The 19,116-nt window shown below is 39.4% G+C and overlaps 1 protein-coding gene across 6 annotated transcripts in view; it reads right to left on the reverse strand.

Annotated features, from left to right (window-relative positions):
* Positions 1-19,116, reverse strand: part of sorcs1 (sortilin-related VPS10 domain containing receptor 1) — a 177,144-nt gene that overhangs the window by 36,909 nt on the left and 121,119 nt on the right. For 5 of the 6 annotated variants that reach the window (XM_019879670.1, XM_019879671.1, XM_019879672.1 and 2 more), the window contains exons 9-15: positions 17,547-17,726; positions 16,432-16,578; positions 13,885-13,987; positions 10,693-10,769; positions 8,895-8,986; positions 8,423-8,530; positions 2,561-2,678 (exon numbers count right to left, since the gene is read on the reverse strand). In XM_019879670.1, the coding sequence (XP_019735229.1) occupies positions 2,561-2,678; positions 8,423-8,530; positions 8,895-8,986; positions 10,693-10,769; positions 13,885-13,987; positions 16,432-16,578; positions 17,547-17,726 (825 nt within the window). The remainder of the gene's footprint in view (positions 1-2,560; positions 2,679-8,422; positions 8,531-8,894; positions 8,987-10,692; positions 10,770-13,884; positions 13,988-16,431; positions 16,579-17,546; positions 17,727-19,116) is intronic. The other variant, XM_019879675.1, reaches the window with a different exon arrangement.

A 19,116-nucleotide genomic window follows, 5' to 3' on the forward strand; every position in this document is an offset into this window, starting at 1 on the left:
ACAGGTTTTCCAGCTACGTCCATGAACATGTACTTCGACTCCCACCTTGTTTGAAACCCCCGGTTCTCAGTGTCCACCTTCCGTTTTGCCATTTTTGATGGGTATCTGAAAGCGAATGTCACTGTTATGGGAACGACTGCTAGACTAATAAATATTTAAATAAAGCGGCCGACTGCTTGGCGCGTCACCGTTGCATTGTGGGAAATGTAGTATTGGTGCGTGTAAAAGATCTGCGGGCTCTCGGCTTGCTGCGGTCCGCAGGCCGGTTCTAATAATAAATCAATATCATCCCAGGGGCCATTGAAAACATTCTCGCGGGCCAGATTTGGCCCGCGGGCCGGCACTTTGACATATGTGACTTAGAGGATCTCATTCATGTATGCATCACACCGTGTGGAAATGCAAATTTTGGATTAAGATTTACTGTGGAATGTCATGCATATCTGTTTTAGGGATTATGCTACGCTCAACATCTTTACACACCTCTTGTGATTCTGATTGAGTTACACTAGTTTTGTTTTTTTGTTTTGTTTTTTTTACACTGCACTGCTCCTTTTAGCACAACATTCTGCCTTTGTCCATTAGGTGTCAGTAGTGAAATGTTTAAAGATTCTGGCTACTTCCATAAATAGAAAATTCAAGCATCTGAACATGTCTATGTCATCTTTTTCATGTTGTAAGTGCGATTGACCATTGGTCCATATGGAAGAAAGGCATTGATTTGAGTCTGTTCTGTGCTGCATGTCGATCATTAGCCTCTGAGCATATGGATGCCGAGATTGAGCTATCTATAAAGGAAAAACAAGTCTTCAGCTTGGCTTCAGGTGTGATCAGGTTGACGGCTTCCCGGGTTTGCAGAAATAAAGATTGACTCAGAGCACACGTCAGAGACAACTGTATACATATTCAGTGTTTAGAAACAATAGAAATACCAGTTTGGGGTATCTCTCTACAATGTGAGAATTGATGGTGAAGGTTTAGCAAAACATAACTTTTTTTCATCATTTACGAGGCTGAGGGCAAGTCTTAAATCTGACTCCGACGCATTGCTTCGCATAAAGAGCTTTCTCCCAGACCTGAAATGATCTGTCTGAACACAGTGTACTACATATCAAACAAGATTGTAATCATGATTGTAAAATTTCTTGCAATTTCATTTCATTGTAATGGTCTACACCAGGGGTGTCAAACTCATTTCACATGGTGGGCCAAATACGGCCTCGGTAGATGTCAAGTGGGCCGGACCATTAAAATTATCATTTTGCTATAAATAACAAAAACAATATGTCTTCCCTTTGTTTTGGTATAAAGAAGCACAAGAACATGAGGAAAATGTTGAAATTTAATGAACATATCTTTTACAATACATTTCAGGAAGCACCTTACATTTCCTTCGACAAATGTGCAATTTACTTTTATCATTCACAAATATGCATTGCAACTGATCCCACTGATTGTACAAACTTTAACAAGTAATTGGTATTGAAAAATATAGTAATGCACTTTAAGATCAAACGAGATTTATAAAGAAAGGAAGTTTTAAACCATTTACACGTGCATATAAAATCTAAATGTAATCCCTGCCTACACCTTACAAACTAAGGAGAGTGCTATTAAATGTGTAAATGTGAGAGTGCTATTGATAGCGTCTGCTGTCATGGGTCTGTCTCAGTGACGGACTGAGGCTGCTGTTGTCTTCTTCTCTGATCAAAACAGTGTCCCTTTGCAGATACTCAATGAATTGCACCTTATTAAAAATATTAATTTCTGTGTCTCTTATGCATTTTTTTTCACTTTTAAATTATCCTGCGGGCTTGATTGAACCTCCTTGCGGGCCGGTTCCGGCCCGCGGGCCGTATGTTTGACACCCCTGGTCTACACTCTGCAGCAGTCAGTGAGTGTTTTGTTTTTTTCCAAGCCCCGGTTACTCTCAAACGGCATTGTATCCTATCCTATCTATTGTATCATAATTTCCATGCATTGAACCCGAACCAATTCCTTATTGAATGCCCCTTGTAAAAATAGAAAGAGCATAAAAAAAACATCCATTTTACATTCCTGATGAAACTATTTTAGTTCAATAACGTGGAATCACACTTCAATCCCTACCTTGGTTTCAGTGTCACATTGTTTGGTTAACATTTGGCACAGGAAGTGAACGACATGCTAAATACAAAACTACTTTTTTGGGGGTGGGGGGGGGGTTAAACAAATATAGATTCAAAGACATGCAAAATTCAATGTAATGAAAATGCAAACTGCGAGCAGTAAATTCTCAATAGCTTTGCAATAGACAAAATATTGTACACGAGGAAATAAAAATAAGGAATTTCGCATCTTAAATCCTTTAATTTTCAGGAACAATTAGCTTCTGTTTCGCTTTTTCGGAAATTAACAATCCGTACAAGTGCACAGGCTGAATTATTGCATACACACTAATAACATTGGTTATTGCTTTGGCTCGTTCCGCAGAGCTGGGGCAAGTGTGAAAACATGTACCATGACTCTACTATACACATGTACTGTACTATCAGTCAGTATTGCTGTGCTGTCATGATACCTGATTGTGAAGGTGCCACGTCTGATAGTCTGCCTCCGTGCATCTCCTGTTGAAGATAGACCTGAAGTCTATTTTCACCAATTGCCACTCTGAGCGATGACTGACGTGGCCAAATATCCTGGAAAAAAAGCCATGAATACCTCTGATGATTATATAAAAAGATGCCAACTCATACAGTCAAAAGAAAAAACGGAATCTTTCTTTACATTACTATTTTTTCGGCATTCCTATGTAAATAAGAATACATACCTACTTTTGTATGTAATATATATATATATATATATATATATATATATATATATATATATGTGTTAGAGCTGTCAAACGATTAAAATATTTAATCTGATTAAAAATGCAACTTTCATAATTAACTCAAATTAACTCATAATTAATCGTGATTACTCACACATTTTTTATCGTTTCTGAATTTCCTTTTATAGTTTTTGTCCTATTTTTTTCCGTTGTAATGCTCTTATTAACATGGAATCATGGATCAGTTTTCTATGTGCAAAATGCAAATATTTACTGAAACAATTTCAATTTTCAATTTTACATGAATATTTTTCACTTGGAGCAGTTATTCACACATAATCTCTCACACAATATTACTGTCCATCAACAACAGTGAAAAAAATATTTTGTCACACAACAGCTCCTTTAACAGCTCTTTTTATGGAATCAAAACAGAGCAATATAAAATTATAAAGTGCACATCTAAGGTAAACTAGTACTTAGCCTATAGTGGATTTAAGCCATGGTTGCATGCTTCGTTTTTTGCTTTGAACACAGCATTCAGGCTATGTTGATTCTGTTGGTCCTTCTTGCGCGGAAGTCTCTCTATGGTTTTGTGTAGACATCATTCCGGATGACTTCACTTGGTTCGAGGAACAACACTGGAGACATTTTCTTATTTTCTGCGTGGTCGCTACCACTGCACCACTGAACTCTCGACGTGCCTCAGCGCACCGTCAATGTCAGACGAACACAGAGAAGCTCCACCCCTTTTATTTATATCCGTAGTTGAGTCGTTAAATGCAATGCGAATGATTTCAGCTTGAGTCTAGCTGTGGACAATGTTGACAGGCTTGCATGCAGTAGCCATACATTTAGCTATGGCTTCAGCAAATGTGTTCTTCGTCGTGTTATCCATTTTCTTCGCTTTGAAATGATCCATAGCTGTCTGTCTTAGACGAGGGGGCCGCCATTAAGTGGTATTTCAGACTCGACGTGATATGATGATAGCTCAGTTTACGACTGCAAAACATCCAGGTAAGTTTGGTCTTGTCAGTGGAACTATCTGGCAACTTTTTAAAAGTAAACTTTGCATTCATAAACTCTTTAAGTGTCCGTTTTCAGTGTCTCGCGCTGCCGTGGCTGGCAAAACAGACATGGGCGTGGACCTGTGCAACGCGCTTGTTGTTTTGTTTCCGGTTTATTTATAGAGCAACGTAACATCCGCTGTGACGTGTTGCCGCATTAATCTCGCAATAAAAAATTTAATCGCGTTAAAATTGATTTAAATTAATGCAGATAGTAACACGCTAAACTGACAGCTCTAGTTAATAGCTAAAAATATTGAAAAAATGAGGGCTTTCTATCAATCTAAAAGACTTGATCGATAAGAAGAAGAACAATGGAGGTGAAATCACTTTGCTATTTTACTTAATTGCAATCACTGGTCCATTTTGTCGCTTACTGTGTATTACAATGCCTTAACACAGGGGTGCTCAAACTTTTTGGACCGAAGATCGACTTTTCGATCAACCAACCTCCCAGGATCGCCCCTTACCGCGCACGCGCTCACACACACACACACACACACACGCACGCACGCACGCCATGATGAGAAACAGCTTGACGCGGAGGCATGTGATGCACTTTTGCAGCCTGTTAACTATCGTAGCTAACACGTACCATTTTAAAGTGCTTCCCTGGGCCTTCGAGAGTCCTATTCTTTGCCCGTGCCCTCGGTGAATTGTACACGCAGCAAACTCTGAATGAGAATAATGACGATAAAAGATAAAGCGCAACAGCTCTGATCACAAGGTGCAATTGCAGACTGCTGAGCGCTAACCACTTCCGGTGACGTCGGTCACGCGCCACCATTGGTTAAAGATTTACCTGCTTCATTTTATTTTATTATTATTTTTTTTTTTTGTGAAAATGAGACTGATAGGTTCATTAGGGTGCAGTGTACATCAACACAAAAATATATTACTAACATGTACAAAGACACACAAATGGCTGTTTGTTTTTTTCTCCTTTACACCCCACAGATCTACATGGGCCCAGTCCTAGATCTACCGGTCGATCAGGATCGACCTAATGGGCACCCCTGCCTTAACAGATTGCCTGACTTCCATCCTTCATTCTAGTGGGTCGGGTGTCAAACGTTAAATCTTCATTGCGATTTCATACTAGCCAAAGGCTAAAATCATAAACAAACAAACAAACAAAAAAAATCCATTGGAGGTCTAAGACTTTTGTGGAGTCTTGGATTATAAATGAAAATATTATAAGTGAGTAAACAATGTTCAATATTCTTTGTTTTCAATCATTCTAAAGTGTTTAAAAATGTGTCCCACGAGCTTGAAACACGCAAAGACTGGAAGCACGTAACATGCCGCACCTCCATCCATCCATCCATTTTCCAATTCGCTTATCCTCACAAGGGTTGCGGGGGATGCTGGAGCCTATCCCAGCTGTCTTCGGGCAGTAGGCGGGGGACACCCTGAACCGGTTGCCAGCCAATCGCAGGGCACACATAGACGAACAACCATCCACGGTCACACTCACACCTAGGGACAATTTAGAGTGTTCCATTAACCTGCCATGCATGTTTTTGTAATGTGGAAGGAAACAGGAGTACCCGGAGAAAACCCACGCAGAACATGCAAACTCCACAACTTGAGGCCGGAGCTGGAATTGAACCCGATACCTCTGCATTGTGAAGTCGACGCGCAAACCACTAGCACACCGGGCTGCCCCGCTACCCAGAAATGCTGCCATGCATTTCGTCCTTTCATCTGTACTAGTGAGTACCTCAGCCAAAAACGTCAAAGGAACTTACACAAACTTTATACAGCAAGACTCTCCAAGCAATGTTCAGTCATCTGTCTACTTTTCACTGTCAGTAACTCATTTAATAGATGCATGAGAATATCTATCAATTACTCCCTGAGGATATCTATCAATTATTGCTGATGAATTAAGATAATTCATCAGCAATAAATCCCATTCAAAAGATACTTTTAAAAAAAGAATTAAATGAATGAATATACCCATTCCTAATGTAACAATAAACAAAATGACACACATTGTGTTGAAATCAATTGCAGTGGCTGGGACAATCTTGATGGAAAGATTCTTTGTTTTTTTTTTTTCCCATATTTGGCTGACTGGAGCCTGCCGATAAACTATCACCTCGAGAAATTTCAGCTGACTATTCTGACCCTCATGCTCATACACAAAATTAGAAGAAAAAAACCCCAAAACAATCACAAACAAATTGTGGTGCCATTTGATTTCCACGTCGCTAACAGTAACCAATTGAAATGCCAATGGATCAGTGTCATAATGTATCAGAAAAGGATTTATTTTTAAGAGCTTGAGCAGATACAATATTACAGACTTCAGTGAGTTGCTGGAAAAGCAATCATAAATATGCCTCGACAAATGATAATCTAAGCCAGTGGTGTCAAACATACGGCCCGCGGGCCGGAACCGGCCCCCAAGGAGGTTCGATCCGGCCCGCGGGATCATTTAAAAGTGAAAAAAAAATGCATTAAAGACACAGAATGAATATTTTAAATAAAATGCAATTCGTGGATTATCCGCTAGGGGGGCACACTGTTTTGATCACAGTAGAACAGTGTTTTTCAAACTTTTTTGAGCCAAGGCACACTTCTTTCATTGGAAAAATCTCGCGGCACACCACTAGCTGAAAATGTGAAAAATAAAAACGCTTATTTGAATAATTAATGTGTTATATTGTTACTCTAAACCAGGGGTGTCAAACTCATTTCACATGATGGGCCACATACGGCCTCGGTAGATGTCAAGTGGGCCGGACCATTAAAATGATACCATACTTTGCTATAAATAACCAAAACAATATGTCTTTCCTTTGTTTTGGTATTAAAAAGCACAAGAACATTAGGAAAATGTTGAAATTTAATGAACATATCTTTTACAAAACATTTCATGAAGCACCTTACATTTCCTTCGACAAATGTGCAATTTACTTTTATCATTCACATATATGCATTGCAACTGATCCCACTGATTGTACAAACATTAACAAGTAATTGGTATTGAAAAATATAGTAATGCACTTTAAAATTAAACGAGATTTACAAAGAAAGGAAGTTTTAAACCATTTACACGTGCATATAAAATCTAAATGTAATCCCTGCCTACACCTTACAAACTAAGGAGAGTGCTATTAAATGTGTAAATGTGAGAGTGCTATTGATAGCGTCTGCTGTCATGGGTCTGTCTCAGTGACAGACTGAGGCTGCTGTTGTCTTCTTCTCTGATCAAAACAGTGTCCCCTAGCGGATACTCAATGAATTGCACCTTATTAAAAATATTTATTCTGTGTCTTTTATGCATTTTCTTCACTTTTAAATTATCCTGTGGGGCCTGATTGAACGGCCCGCGGACCGTATGTTTGACACCACTGCTTTACAAAATCATCTTGCGGGCCGGATTAAAGTCCTTTGCGGGCCGCATCCGGCCCGCGGGCCGTACGTTTGACACCCCTGGCGTAGATACAAATTGGATATTTTCCCGCGGCACACCTGACAATGTCTTGCGGCACACTGGTGTGCCGCGGCACAGGGGTTGAAAAACACTGCAGTAGAAGACAACATTGTTTTGATTGGGGAAGAAAACAGCAGTCTCAGTCTGTCACTGAGATAGACCCAACGTAGCAAATGATATGAAAGTGCCAATCAATGTTTCTTGAGACCAAAACAAAGGAAAGAGATGATATTTTGGTGATTCACAGTACAGTATGGTATAATGTTAATGGTTCGGCCCACTTGACATCTACCGAGTCCGTATGTGGCCCACAATGTGAAATGAGTTTGACACCCCTGATCTAAGCGGTCATGAGGAAAAAAAAAAAAAGAGCAATGTATGAATCAAATGAATATTTAATCTCCAGCTATTGTGTGGTGAGTTTCTTGGCTCTAACTTGTCCTCATCCATAAAACATAATTAAAGATATGATAATTGAGGCTGATGGGTGTTTGAAAACGTGTTTCTTTCTTTCTTTTAGCTGAGACATGATGCCGGAGAACCCATTGTCAGTGGAAACCCGACAATATCATCACCAACTGTGTTTTCTCAACAATGAGAAGATTGTGAGACGCTTTCCGCTTATTCATACCAGTTTTGCATCGCAGGGTCTTCTGATTGCATTCATACCCCAGCCATGTTCAAACCTCCTGCAATCAGGGACTTGCGCTGTGCCATACAACACACAACACACACCCTGAGCTGTTCTAATAATTGTGAACGGCCGCTAGAGGAGGGTTTATGAAGTGGTTCTGTACACAATGACTCATTGCATCAGATCAACTCTCTTATGAATGCAGTTCAAACTTTTTTTTTTTTTTTTTTTTAAAGGAAGGCTACTCGGATTAACCGTACGGCAGTCATGCTTTTGCTGTCTGCCCAAACATTTTGCAAGGTGTCAAGACCTTGTTTGTTTTGAAAAGAGAACAGTAAGGAATGACGGATAATTTGGAAACGGATGCAAACATCTGATCGGGGGTTACCACGTAGGGCGAACACATTTGTAGTTTCTTGTGATGTGTGGTGGATGGATTGCTGTGATGGCAAATCTTCACTCACGTCATGATTAGTGTCTCTTCGCCAGGCTCTCCCAGCACACCATCTACGAACAGAGGTGTACTGGTGAAGCTATACTTGTTCCACTGCCGTCCTTCATCAAAGCTCAACCTGGGAACACATACATCAAATTACATTTGCGGCCCACACTGGTTACACAAGCTAATGACCCCGAACGTTGTCTAATAACTTGATTTCATAGTCTGCACAGGGCTCGGGTATTACAAATGAAGATCGATCACTGGCAGTTAGACAGTCTATAAATTCTCAGAGAGGAAGGTGCAATCAAAAGACAATTCAATGCAGATTTTTTTAGTGGTTTGCAAGGAGTTCACCCCACTATAATAATGCCGCCCCCCCCCCCCAGTTATACGATAAACTCATTAGTTTTTGTTTGATGAACTTCATACTTTGGGTTTCATTTCCAGGAGTGAGTCATGCAGTGACTGATTGCGCTTCTGTCATCATGACTCACCACAAGTGTCTGATGGGGAGTGGAGTATGCCTTATTGCAACCAAGGCTCCTCCTTGGTCAAGATACAGCACTGCATACTCTTCATTGAATATCTTCAGGGAGTGAGGGAGGGAGGGAGGGAGAGAGAGAGAGACTCACAACCTAAGGTATTTTATTTGTAATCTCCACAAAGTACAAAACATGTTCTACTGTCTCTTTCGCATCTATAGTAATGCTTGTCTGTAAACTTCCAATAAGACTAAATTGAATGGAAACAGGCCCATCTAAATAAAAACATCTGGATATGAATTGAGCTAAAAGATGGTTACCGACACTGAATGCTGTGAACAAAATTACTCCTCAGATTTAATTTGTAACATTCTGACGTACACCAATAAAAAAGTTAATGAGGTGTAAATGGTGTGCTTGGATTAATATTTACAGAAATTGCTCCATGTGCTATGTTGTACACTGGTAACTTGAATGCATCGAGAGCTTGTAGCTCGGCAGAATTTTGTGTTGCTTGGCTGATCTCTGATTTGTGCTTTTGTGACATAACCGTTCGGCTTTACATAATTTTCCGACCAAAACCAATAATGACTTTTGATGGTCTGCTCAGTAACCACAAAGCCGTGACTATGCGGAATACATGTACTGGTGTTACGTAATGACAATATTTTTTAAAAAAGTATCTGTATTCCGTTACAAAAAACATGTCATCAGATGACAGGTACATTCATTAAAAACAGTAATTATTACTCAGGATTACATTTTCTACACGGACAGAGTGACGCCATTGTTTATTTGAACACTCAACACAGGTGGATAAATTATCACAATTGTCATGTTGCTCGTCGGGCCGCCGTGGTTCCAGTCACTCGATACGGCGTTGCTGAGCAAACAAGTGTTTATGGATGGTAGGGGACGCGGGTGAACTGGCCATGTCGTGCGGCTCCAGACATCCACACGCGAATGAAAGGAGGAAGTGGTGACGCTGTTCGGCGCATACTGAAGGACCAATTTATCTTCAATCACATTTCCAAATAAAAGTTTGAGTGGTCAAAGTCTTGTTCTGATGGAACTAAGATGCTAGCCCGATGCGTGCACCATAAAATAAGTTTTACCTTGAGTCACAAATCCTCCACAGATTTACTATTTACAACCCTATTAACAATAAACAACAGGTAAACTTGGCACGGGGAATAAAAGTAGTATTTTGTGGTGACGTCATATATCGTCATTAGCGTTGTATCACAATTACGGGATTTGTATATGTGTGTGTGCGTGCCTGTGCGATATGGCTGAGGGGAGCGAGGTTTAACGTTGCCTTAATAAACTTAATTTGTCGTCTTTTTTTCGTCCATTCCACACATTATGTCAACAACAAGCAAATTGACATAATGGGATGAATAAAGTATCCATCCATTCATCCACCCATTTTAAGTTCAAAAAATATCACAGCACACCACCAAACAAAAATGTCACTTAAGTGGAGACACATGTCAGTTCTATACTTTCTGCTATCGAAAAGAGGATCATGAATTAGTTCTGTCTGCCTCTATGAATCATTGGCATAGACAAACAAGGATATGTTATAAAAAAAAATCTTATAAAAAGCTCCCCACTCCGTCCGATACTGGATTGTCTCATTTTCATAACATAAGCCTATCTAGATTCCTCCTGACATGTTTTGACCGGTGTTGACATTTTTTGACCTGCCTTTTTCTCTCACATAAAAAACTTTTACGATCCACCACAAAAAAATAGAAGCATATGAAAAGAGTGGCGAATAACAGCATATTTTGCGTATACAGCCCACCTGTCTCCATGTGTTTCCTGCATCTGAGGTGATGTACACGCTGACGTTGCTGGTGGTCAGCTCAGAACCAAAGGAACCTTTCATGCAAACAAAAGACAACTATGTGAATTTTCGCAAAGCGTGTCGCAACTTCATTTTAGGCATGCGCCTCGTCAGTGGGCTTTGGAAGTAAGAGAATAAGTGAACTGACGTTATCTTGAGGAGTGACACAATTTTATTCACTGTTTCACTTATTATGTTATATGATTTCCGATATTGATCCCATACGATATCAGCAGTAATCAAACACACTTTTATTTATTTATTTTTTGTATGAAATGTTTCAAGAGACTTTATCAAGTGGTCCCATATACACAAAGATCAATAGTTCACAACAGGAGGTATGAGACAAGATGACTCATTTATTCCAAACATTTGGGTTACATCAAGTCAACCTCAAATATGAGATTGAACTACACTTGAATAACAATTAAAACAAAATGAGTGAAAGGACCCTGGTAAATAACCCCAATAAAGTCAATAAACACTTAATTGATTTAATCCAATGGTTTTTGGGGGGTTTTCTGTCTCATATAAGACCAATAGCCTATTTCAAGATCAGATCGGGACACCCCTAATTATGTAATCAGGATCAAACATTTTTTTAAATGAACTGTTGTCCATTGATGTAACAGAAAGAAAAAAAAATCTGATTCCAGGAATATACAGTATAAGACAAATGTAGATTATTTTTGAGGATTACATTTTAATGCGAGGAGAGACCGGTTTTAGATTTGAGCCCTGAATGTGCGCTTTCAAATGGGTGGGGAGGGGGCCGGGGGGGGGCAAACAACCTGTTCCGGAGTTAATGGTCACAATATAGCTCAATAGACTGCCGTTGCTCATCCGTGGGAAAGTTTTTGTTGGCCGTCAAGCAAATGACAGTTGAGCTTAAAGCGGAGGCAATGGACAGTGATTGTTTGGATCATATACACTGCAGGTCTTTTAGTGACGTGCAAATCTCACTTGATGACCAACAGCTGGTGGTGGCTGGGTGGATGCAGTTTTTTGAGATGTATGTGCCCTCAATCAGAAACGGATAGCCCTTCTGTTGGAAAAAGAGTGACAGCTTGTACAAATGTACCGATTCGTACCGCCTCAATTTGACAGCCAACTCTTTCGCCTCTCAAACTTTGTACTGTGCTAATTCATTTCCAATAAAAATCCATTTCAATACAAACTGCAACACAAGGGGTATATCAACCCCCCGTTGCACTGCAAAACTGTTCGGATATGATTAGGCAAACAGAACAACATACGCCATGACGAAGCAGCCAAACAGGACAGGTTTATAAGAGAATAAAATCGGAAATTTCCTTTCCGAATTGAAAATTCACAACTACGAAATTCAGCAAAAAGTCCGGCAAAGCGAAATTGAAGATTGAAAATTCAAATTCATAACATCGGATTTGTCTAATCATCGTCAAAATTCTCAACATCTTGTTTTGTTGTTCACTGAGAAATTGATGAAAAGCTTGCTTTTTCCAAAAGGGTGCAGTCATTTATGTTCAACACTTTAGGTGGAAAATAAATGCTGACTTTTAGGAAAAACTTTGAAATGTGTGATTCAGGGAGAAAATGTATGTTATTAAAAAGGCCTACAATGTATACATATTTAAATTCGATATCCCCCCCCCCACTCTCACATTGCTTCCATGTGTTTAAGGCAAGGTCCATACACCCACACTTTTGAAGAAAACTTGTGCATCTCCAGACACCTGCGGCACTGAGCTGCTGAGTTATTGACACTGAGGATTCATGTGGGAGTAAATATCACAGATGTGTGAATTCACCCAGGGGGGGTCGGTGGTCTCATTTTCGGGCAGTTCTTACTTTTCCTCCACAGTGAGCTACAATGTGTATTTCCTTTGCCTCGTTTTCTGGCAGAAACTTTGCTGGTCAGAGGCAGAAATGAAATGGTGGTGCTCTGCCTTTCTCTGTGAGGTGGCGCATGTTGCAATGAACATCTTATTATCTCTCTTATACTGTTAGTGAGTCCATATCACAGCTCTCAGAGGTGTCTCTAAAATTTAAGGTATGAGAGAGTGGGGGGAGGGGAATAGATAGATAGATAGATAGATAGATAGATAGATAGATAGATAGATAGATAGATAGATAGATAGATAGATAGATAGATAGATAGTTCCCTTTTAACCCATAAGAGCCCACGGTGACACCAGTGTAACAAACAGTTTGAACTCCCCAGTATCTTTTTTCAAAACTTTTTGTCTGATTTTAACCCATCAAAACCTTTTGGAAAAATGGGTCTGGGCTCTTATGGGTTTTAAAGTACTGCAGTACAGTTAACGTTTGTATAGTCCAGTTTGTATTCTTCGGATGAGCAATGGCCTGACACCCTCTGAACCCAAAACATTTGCGTTATAAAACATAAAGGGATCCAAATACTCAACTCACACAAGACTGGCATTGGTTCATTTAGACCAGGGGTATCACACTCATTTCACATTGTGGGCCGGACCATTAAAATTATACCATACTCTGCTATAAATAACCAAAGTCTTCCTTTGTTTTGGTCTAAAGAAGCACAAGAACATTAGGAACATGTTGAAATTTATATCTTTTACAAAACATTTCCTGAAACACCTTAGATTTCCTGAGACAAATGTGCAATTTACTTTGATCATGCACATATACAGTATGCATTGCACATGATCCCACTGATTGTACAAAGGCACAAAACTTTAACAAGTAATTTGTATTGAAAAATATAGTAATGCATTTTAAGATTAAACGACATTTATAAAGAAAGGAATTTTTAAACCAGTTACACATGTGCATATAAAATCTAAATGTAATCCCTGCCTACACTTTACAAACTAAATAGAAAACATTGGATAATCCAGGAATTGCATCTTATTAAAAATGTTCGTTCCATGTTTTTTATGCATTTTTTTCACTTTTAAATTATCCTGCGGGCCTGATCGAACCTCCTCCGGGTCCAGTTCCGGCCCATGGGATGTATATTTGACAACACTGATTCAGACAATAATTGCAACTGACTTTATCTTTGAGGTCTTTTGAATTTATCTTGTGTTTTTATGCTGTTTACGGATGTTTCCAAGTTTAATCTTCTATTGAGTGATGCTATTAGCACGACATAGTGATTAGGAAAAGAATGCGTCAAAAACTCACCTGATGCTACAATGATCCCAGGTGCTGAGTCCCTACTTGCTATGTTTCCAGATGTGTAGGGATTTGCAGAGACATGAAGATGAAGATGCAATGAGCAATATGGCTGTGTAAATAAACAAAAACAAAAATAGTCACAGGGCTAATTCTTCAAACTATTAAGCCTAACCCAAAGCAGCACAAAAAAAAAAAAAATCCCCCCAAAATGATGTAACTCTTTGGGTAATAATCCAATAATCCCATGTCAGTCAATGTATCACATATGCCATTCCTCTATTGGCTGGGCTCGCCATTAGTTTTGATTTGGTTAACCTTTAACAGCACTATTCTCATTACGGCCGAGCAAAATGCCAGTGATGCAGGCCATGCGGTGACAGAATGTTTAGGGGTTTATTAAGACGTTGACATTTGCTGACAAATTGCCGTATAATATGGGTAGAAGGCAAAGCTTGCGGCAGAACGGGACACTGAAGAAAGAAGAGTGACTGTTGGTGTATAAAGCTCTTTCTGATCTGCAAACACATAGTCCTCAGGAAATGATATCAAACTATATCAAGACTATTTTTCTCATTCATCAGGGTAAGCCCCCCCAAACAAAGAGGTACATTTCTATGTTTGAAAAGTAACAACATATTCCCAGTTGCTTTTAGAAATAAATTGACAAAAGAACATCAATAGCATTTTTTTTTCAGTTTTGCCTGGTTCCATCCACAAATTTTTAATGAGAGTTTTGCTTATTGGACTACATTAAACTGGATGACTTTTTAGTTGACCTGGCTCAGAACACTTTGTCGGCCACCTCAACAATGGAGGCACCAAACATGATCCACTCAGACTCAATATCACGTGGGCAAAGTTCTGCCGGAGTTCGGAGATTAAACTCTTTCTAAGTGGGGATCCTGCCAGACCTTCCCAGCGACCCCTCACAAGAGATTTGGGTCTGCCAAGGTTGGGCCGGCATCTTCCTCCAACATCGGAGCCAACACAGGTGGTGATCAGTTGATAGCTTGGCCTCCTCATCACCCGAGTATCCAAAACATGCGCCCGCAAATCCGATGACACGACTACAAAGTCGATCATGGAATACGTATGTGTCAATGACTGGCGTCCCTATAATTTCATTGATTAAATATATTGCGTCATGCAATTCATTCTGAGAACCGAGTGGGCAGATCATATGACACGCCTGCGTTAAATTCATTGGCGTCATAAAAATAAGGACAAATGCTACGGTTTTGATTAGCTTTGGCAAATCAATCAATCAATCAATCAATCAATCAATCAATCAATCAATCAATCAATCAATCAATCAGCCTCATGGAAATCGTTTGAGAATTGAGCAAATTATGTCTTATTTTCAAAGGACATGCATGGGCTTTACCTTCTATGAGAGTGAATGCTGCCACCGGCAGTGGATTAGCTTTAGCATCTAGCTTCATCGTGCTCAGCTCAGCAGTTGGAAACCTTCAATGACTGCGGAGTTTCAGACTGGGGGTGGTTGCTGTCTGGACTTGGACCAGACATTCAAGATTGATCGCTGTGGTAATCTCAATAGTTAATGTAAACGTGAAAAATTAATGAAACGAAGTCAGGCTTCTTCTTCTTCTTCTTCATATTTATGTGGGTGCCACCGAACGTTCAGTTGATAACTGGTTGAAGGGGAATAGTTTTGAAGCACTTTTTCTTCTTATTTTCCTTCTACAACTTTTATGATTAAACTTAGAATAAATGAAATTAATAGTGAGTCAGTAAATTCATACTCATAATCCAGCATGATTGGCAACAGGAATATGCCACCCCTTTGAAACCAAATGAAAATTCCATTCTGATTTGCCCTGTGATGTATGGGGTATTTCCACTCCATTTGTTTGATTCAAATTGGAATACAAAGGCTCACATAAATGTGACTAGTGACTGTTTTGCTTTGTTTCTCTTTTCCTTTAATTCAAATAGGATATTTGCAACCAGCTGCTTTTTCTTTGGCGATATCTATATTTCCCCCTATTTTCTGACATGTTACAGACCAAAATAGCAACTGAATCACAATATGTGCACAATCAGTTAGAAGCAATGTCATGTTTTTGAATAATTAAAGGGATAGAAAATCAACAAAAAAAATTTATACACACACACACACACACATATATATATATATATACACACACACACACACACACACACATACACACACACACACACACACACACACACACACACACACACACACACACGCACACACGTACACACATTCTGTAGTATGAGTTGAAGAAAATGGTGTCACTCTCGTGAAGCTCTCATGACATTTTATGATCCATGTATGAACCTATCCAGGTTATTCCAAAAGGTTTTACACACTTCACAATGTCTGCATTCCCTTCAGCAATCCAATGCTTGATAGGTTCATTGACAACTCGCAATGTGTGTACATTTGCTTGTGAATGATTGCTTGTCTATGCTCTGCGATGGACTGGTAACCAGTCCACAGTGGACTTTATGGGGACTAACAAAGAAAGAAAATGGATAGACTGATAAATAAATGCAGAGACTCACTGGCATACAGTGTATGGTATTGCCTCGCAGGTCTTTGTTTGGTGCCTGTAATAACCTCCAGTCTCTGCCTCTGTTGTAGGTAATATGTGTCTTTACTTGCTTATCTGTCTTTTTGTTGGCCAAGAACATGCCTTTTATTCCTGCCACCTGTAAAAGCAGAAAAAAAAATCAAACAGCTCAGAGACAAAGCCAAAAATAAATAACAACTTGGAAATGATTTCTGTCACAGTAACACGAGTGAAAATGAAAACAATTATACTAGAATCAAAATCCAAAGCGCCAAAGCAACCCAATCAAACCCGCTTGCCTCTTTTGTGTTACCAACGAGACCAAAGACAGCCACAAACACTGAGTGGCAAATGATCGACTGGCTGGACATTTGCACATGCCCAGTGTGTTTTTAAAATGTTTCTGATTGCTTGCTCGAGGAGGAGTAGCTTGGGGATACTGAAGTGAGTCAGAGGGAGTTGCACCAGGCAATGAAACTTTTACAACTGGCACTCACTTCAATCTGCCCCAGAGGAAGGATTTAGAATATTTTACATTGTGGGTGGTGACCCCAATCAAGACAGTGAATTTGATTCCTTAGATTGAGCCAAAGTAAGACATGAGCAGCATCCCTAGCTGCTTTATTATTTTCTTCTTTTGTGATTAAATTGTTACATGCTGTTGATTTGTCTGTAAATTATAGCTCTGTTGCATCGGAGGCCCATAATTAACACTAATTTCGGTTGAAAAACATTTTTGAATGAGGTTCTAATTCTATTTGTGTTAAAAGTAGCATTTGTACAAAAAACAGAACCATTTTTTTTTTACATTCACACAATGACACAAAAAAAAAGCATCATGTAAAAATGTTTGCTCTTATTCCAAAAGGAATTCAAAATAATTTAAAAAGAAAATCCTTCATCGTATCCAGCCATCATAAATATCCTGTTGTTCTATCAACTGATAAAAGAGTTGCAGTCAGAAGCCCCCAAGCGGCACACCTCGGACAATGTTGATGAACAGAATTGCAATACATTAATGTACGAAAGAAGCCCACCACCAACGAGGATCATTTTTATTATACAGGTAGAAGACATCATTCAAAAAGTCATAAAATATATGTTTACCTCATATAGATCAACCATGACGTTTCCTTCGGGGCCCATGCTACTGACAACGTTCTCCAAAGCCAGCGTGTAATAGACACCTGATGTGTCAGACACATACAAATTATAGGTTTCATTCTGGTTCCACTCCTGTACTGCTGCCACAACACGGTTTTCGTCTGTGCTGATGACATGCAAGTCCTGCAAGAAAGATCAAGCCAATAAAGGACCTTTTGGGCATATATATATATATTTATACAGTCAAACCTCAGTTTTCAAATGTCTCTGTTCTCGACCAAATCAGTTTTCGAGTTTTTTATGCCTCGGATTACGAACGAAAATCAGTTCTCAAACAAACTGAGCGCACTTGAATGCACCACTTGACTCCTCTCGCTTTCCTTACACGAGGAAGTGACGCTTCCTCGGGTAGACGAGGAAGTGACGCTACCTCGTGTCACTTTCCATTGTGAGCATACGTGTTCAATAAACTTTTTTTTTTTAAAAAGCGTGGTTTCGGTTTTCGAACAGCCTTCTGGAACGGATTATGGTCGAAAACCGAGGTATGACTGTATATTAGAGCTTTCAAACGATTAAAATATTTAATCGTGATTAAAAACGCAACGTCATAATTAACTCAAATTAACTTATAATTAATCGTGATTACTCACACGTTTTTTTATCGTTTCTGAATTTCCTTTTGTATTTTTTTCGTCCTATTTATTCCCGTTTTAATGCTCACATCAACATGGAATCATGGATCATATTTCTATGTGCAAAATGCAAATATTTACTGAAACAACAATTTCGATTTTCAATTTTACATGAACATTTTTCACTTGGAGCAATTATTCACACAATCTCTCACACAATATTACTGTCCATCAACAACAGTGAAAAAATACTTTGCCACACAACAGCTCCTTTAACAGCTCTTTTTTAGGGACTCAAAACAGAGCAATATAAAATTATAAAGTGCACATCTAAGGTAAACTAGTACTAAGCCTATAGTGGATTTAAGGCATGGGTTGTATACTTCGTTTTTCTCAAGTTTGCTTTGAACACAGCAGTCAGGCTATGTTGATTCTGTTGGTCCTTCTTGCGCGGAAGTCTCTCTATGGTTTTTGTGTAGACATCATTTCAGATGACTACACTTGGTTCGAGGCACAACACTGGAGACGTTTTCTTATTTTCGCTACCACTGCACCGCTGAACTCTCAACGTGCCTCAGTGCACCGTCACTGTCAGACGAACACAGGGAAGCTCCACACCCTTTATTTATATGGACACGGAACACGGTAACCTTCCACACAAAATAGTTCCAAACAAGTAACAATCGTGTCAGTGGCATACATTGTACTCAACAGGCTACCTGCTCTTTATTCACCAGAGGCTCATCAACCTAGTCTCTTATTTCTCTCCCGAAACAGTGTCTTCTCCCGCTTGGTTTACCTTAGCCTTCTCCTCTACGTACAATTTCTGTACATAGCTTGTAATGGAGGCTCTCGCTGGCAATCCGTAGTGGAGTCATTAGATGCAATGCGAATGATTTCAGCTTGAGTCTAGCTGTGGACAATGTTGACAGGCTTGCATG

This window comes from Hippocampus comes, unplaced genomic scaffold (assembly GCF_001891065.2).
Source record: "Hippocampus comes isolate QL1 unplaced genomic scaffold, H_comes_QL1_v1.1 scaffold158, whole genome shotgun sequence".
NCBI lineage: Eukaryota > Metazoa > Chordata > Actinopteri > Syngnathiformes > Syngnathidae > Hippocampus > Hippocampus comes.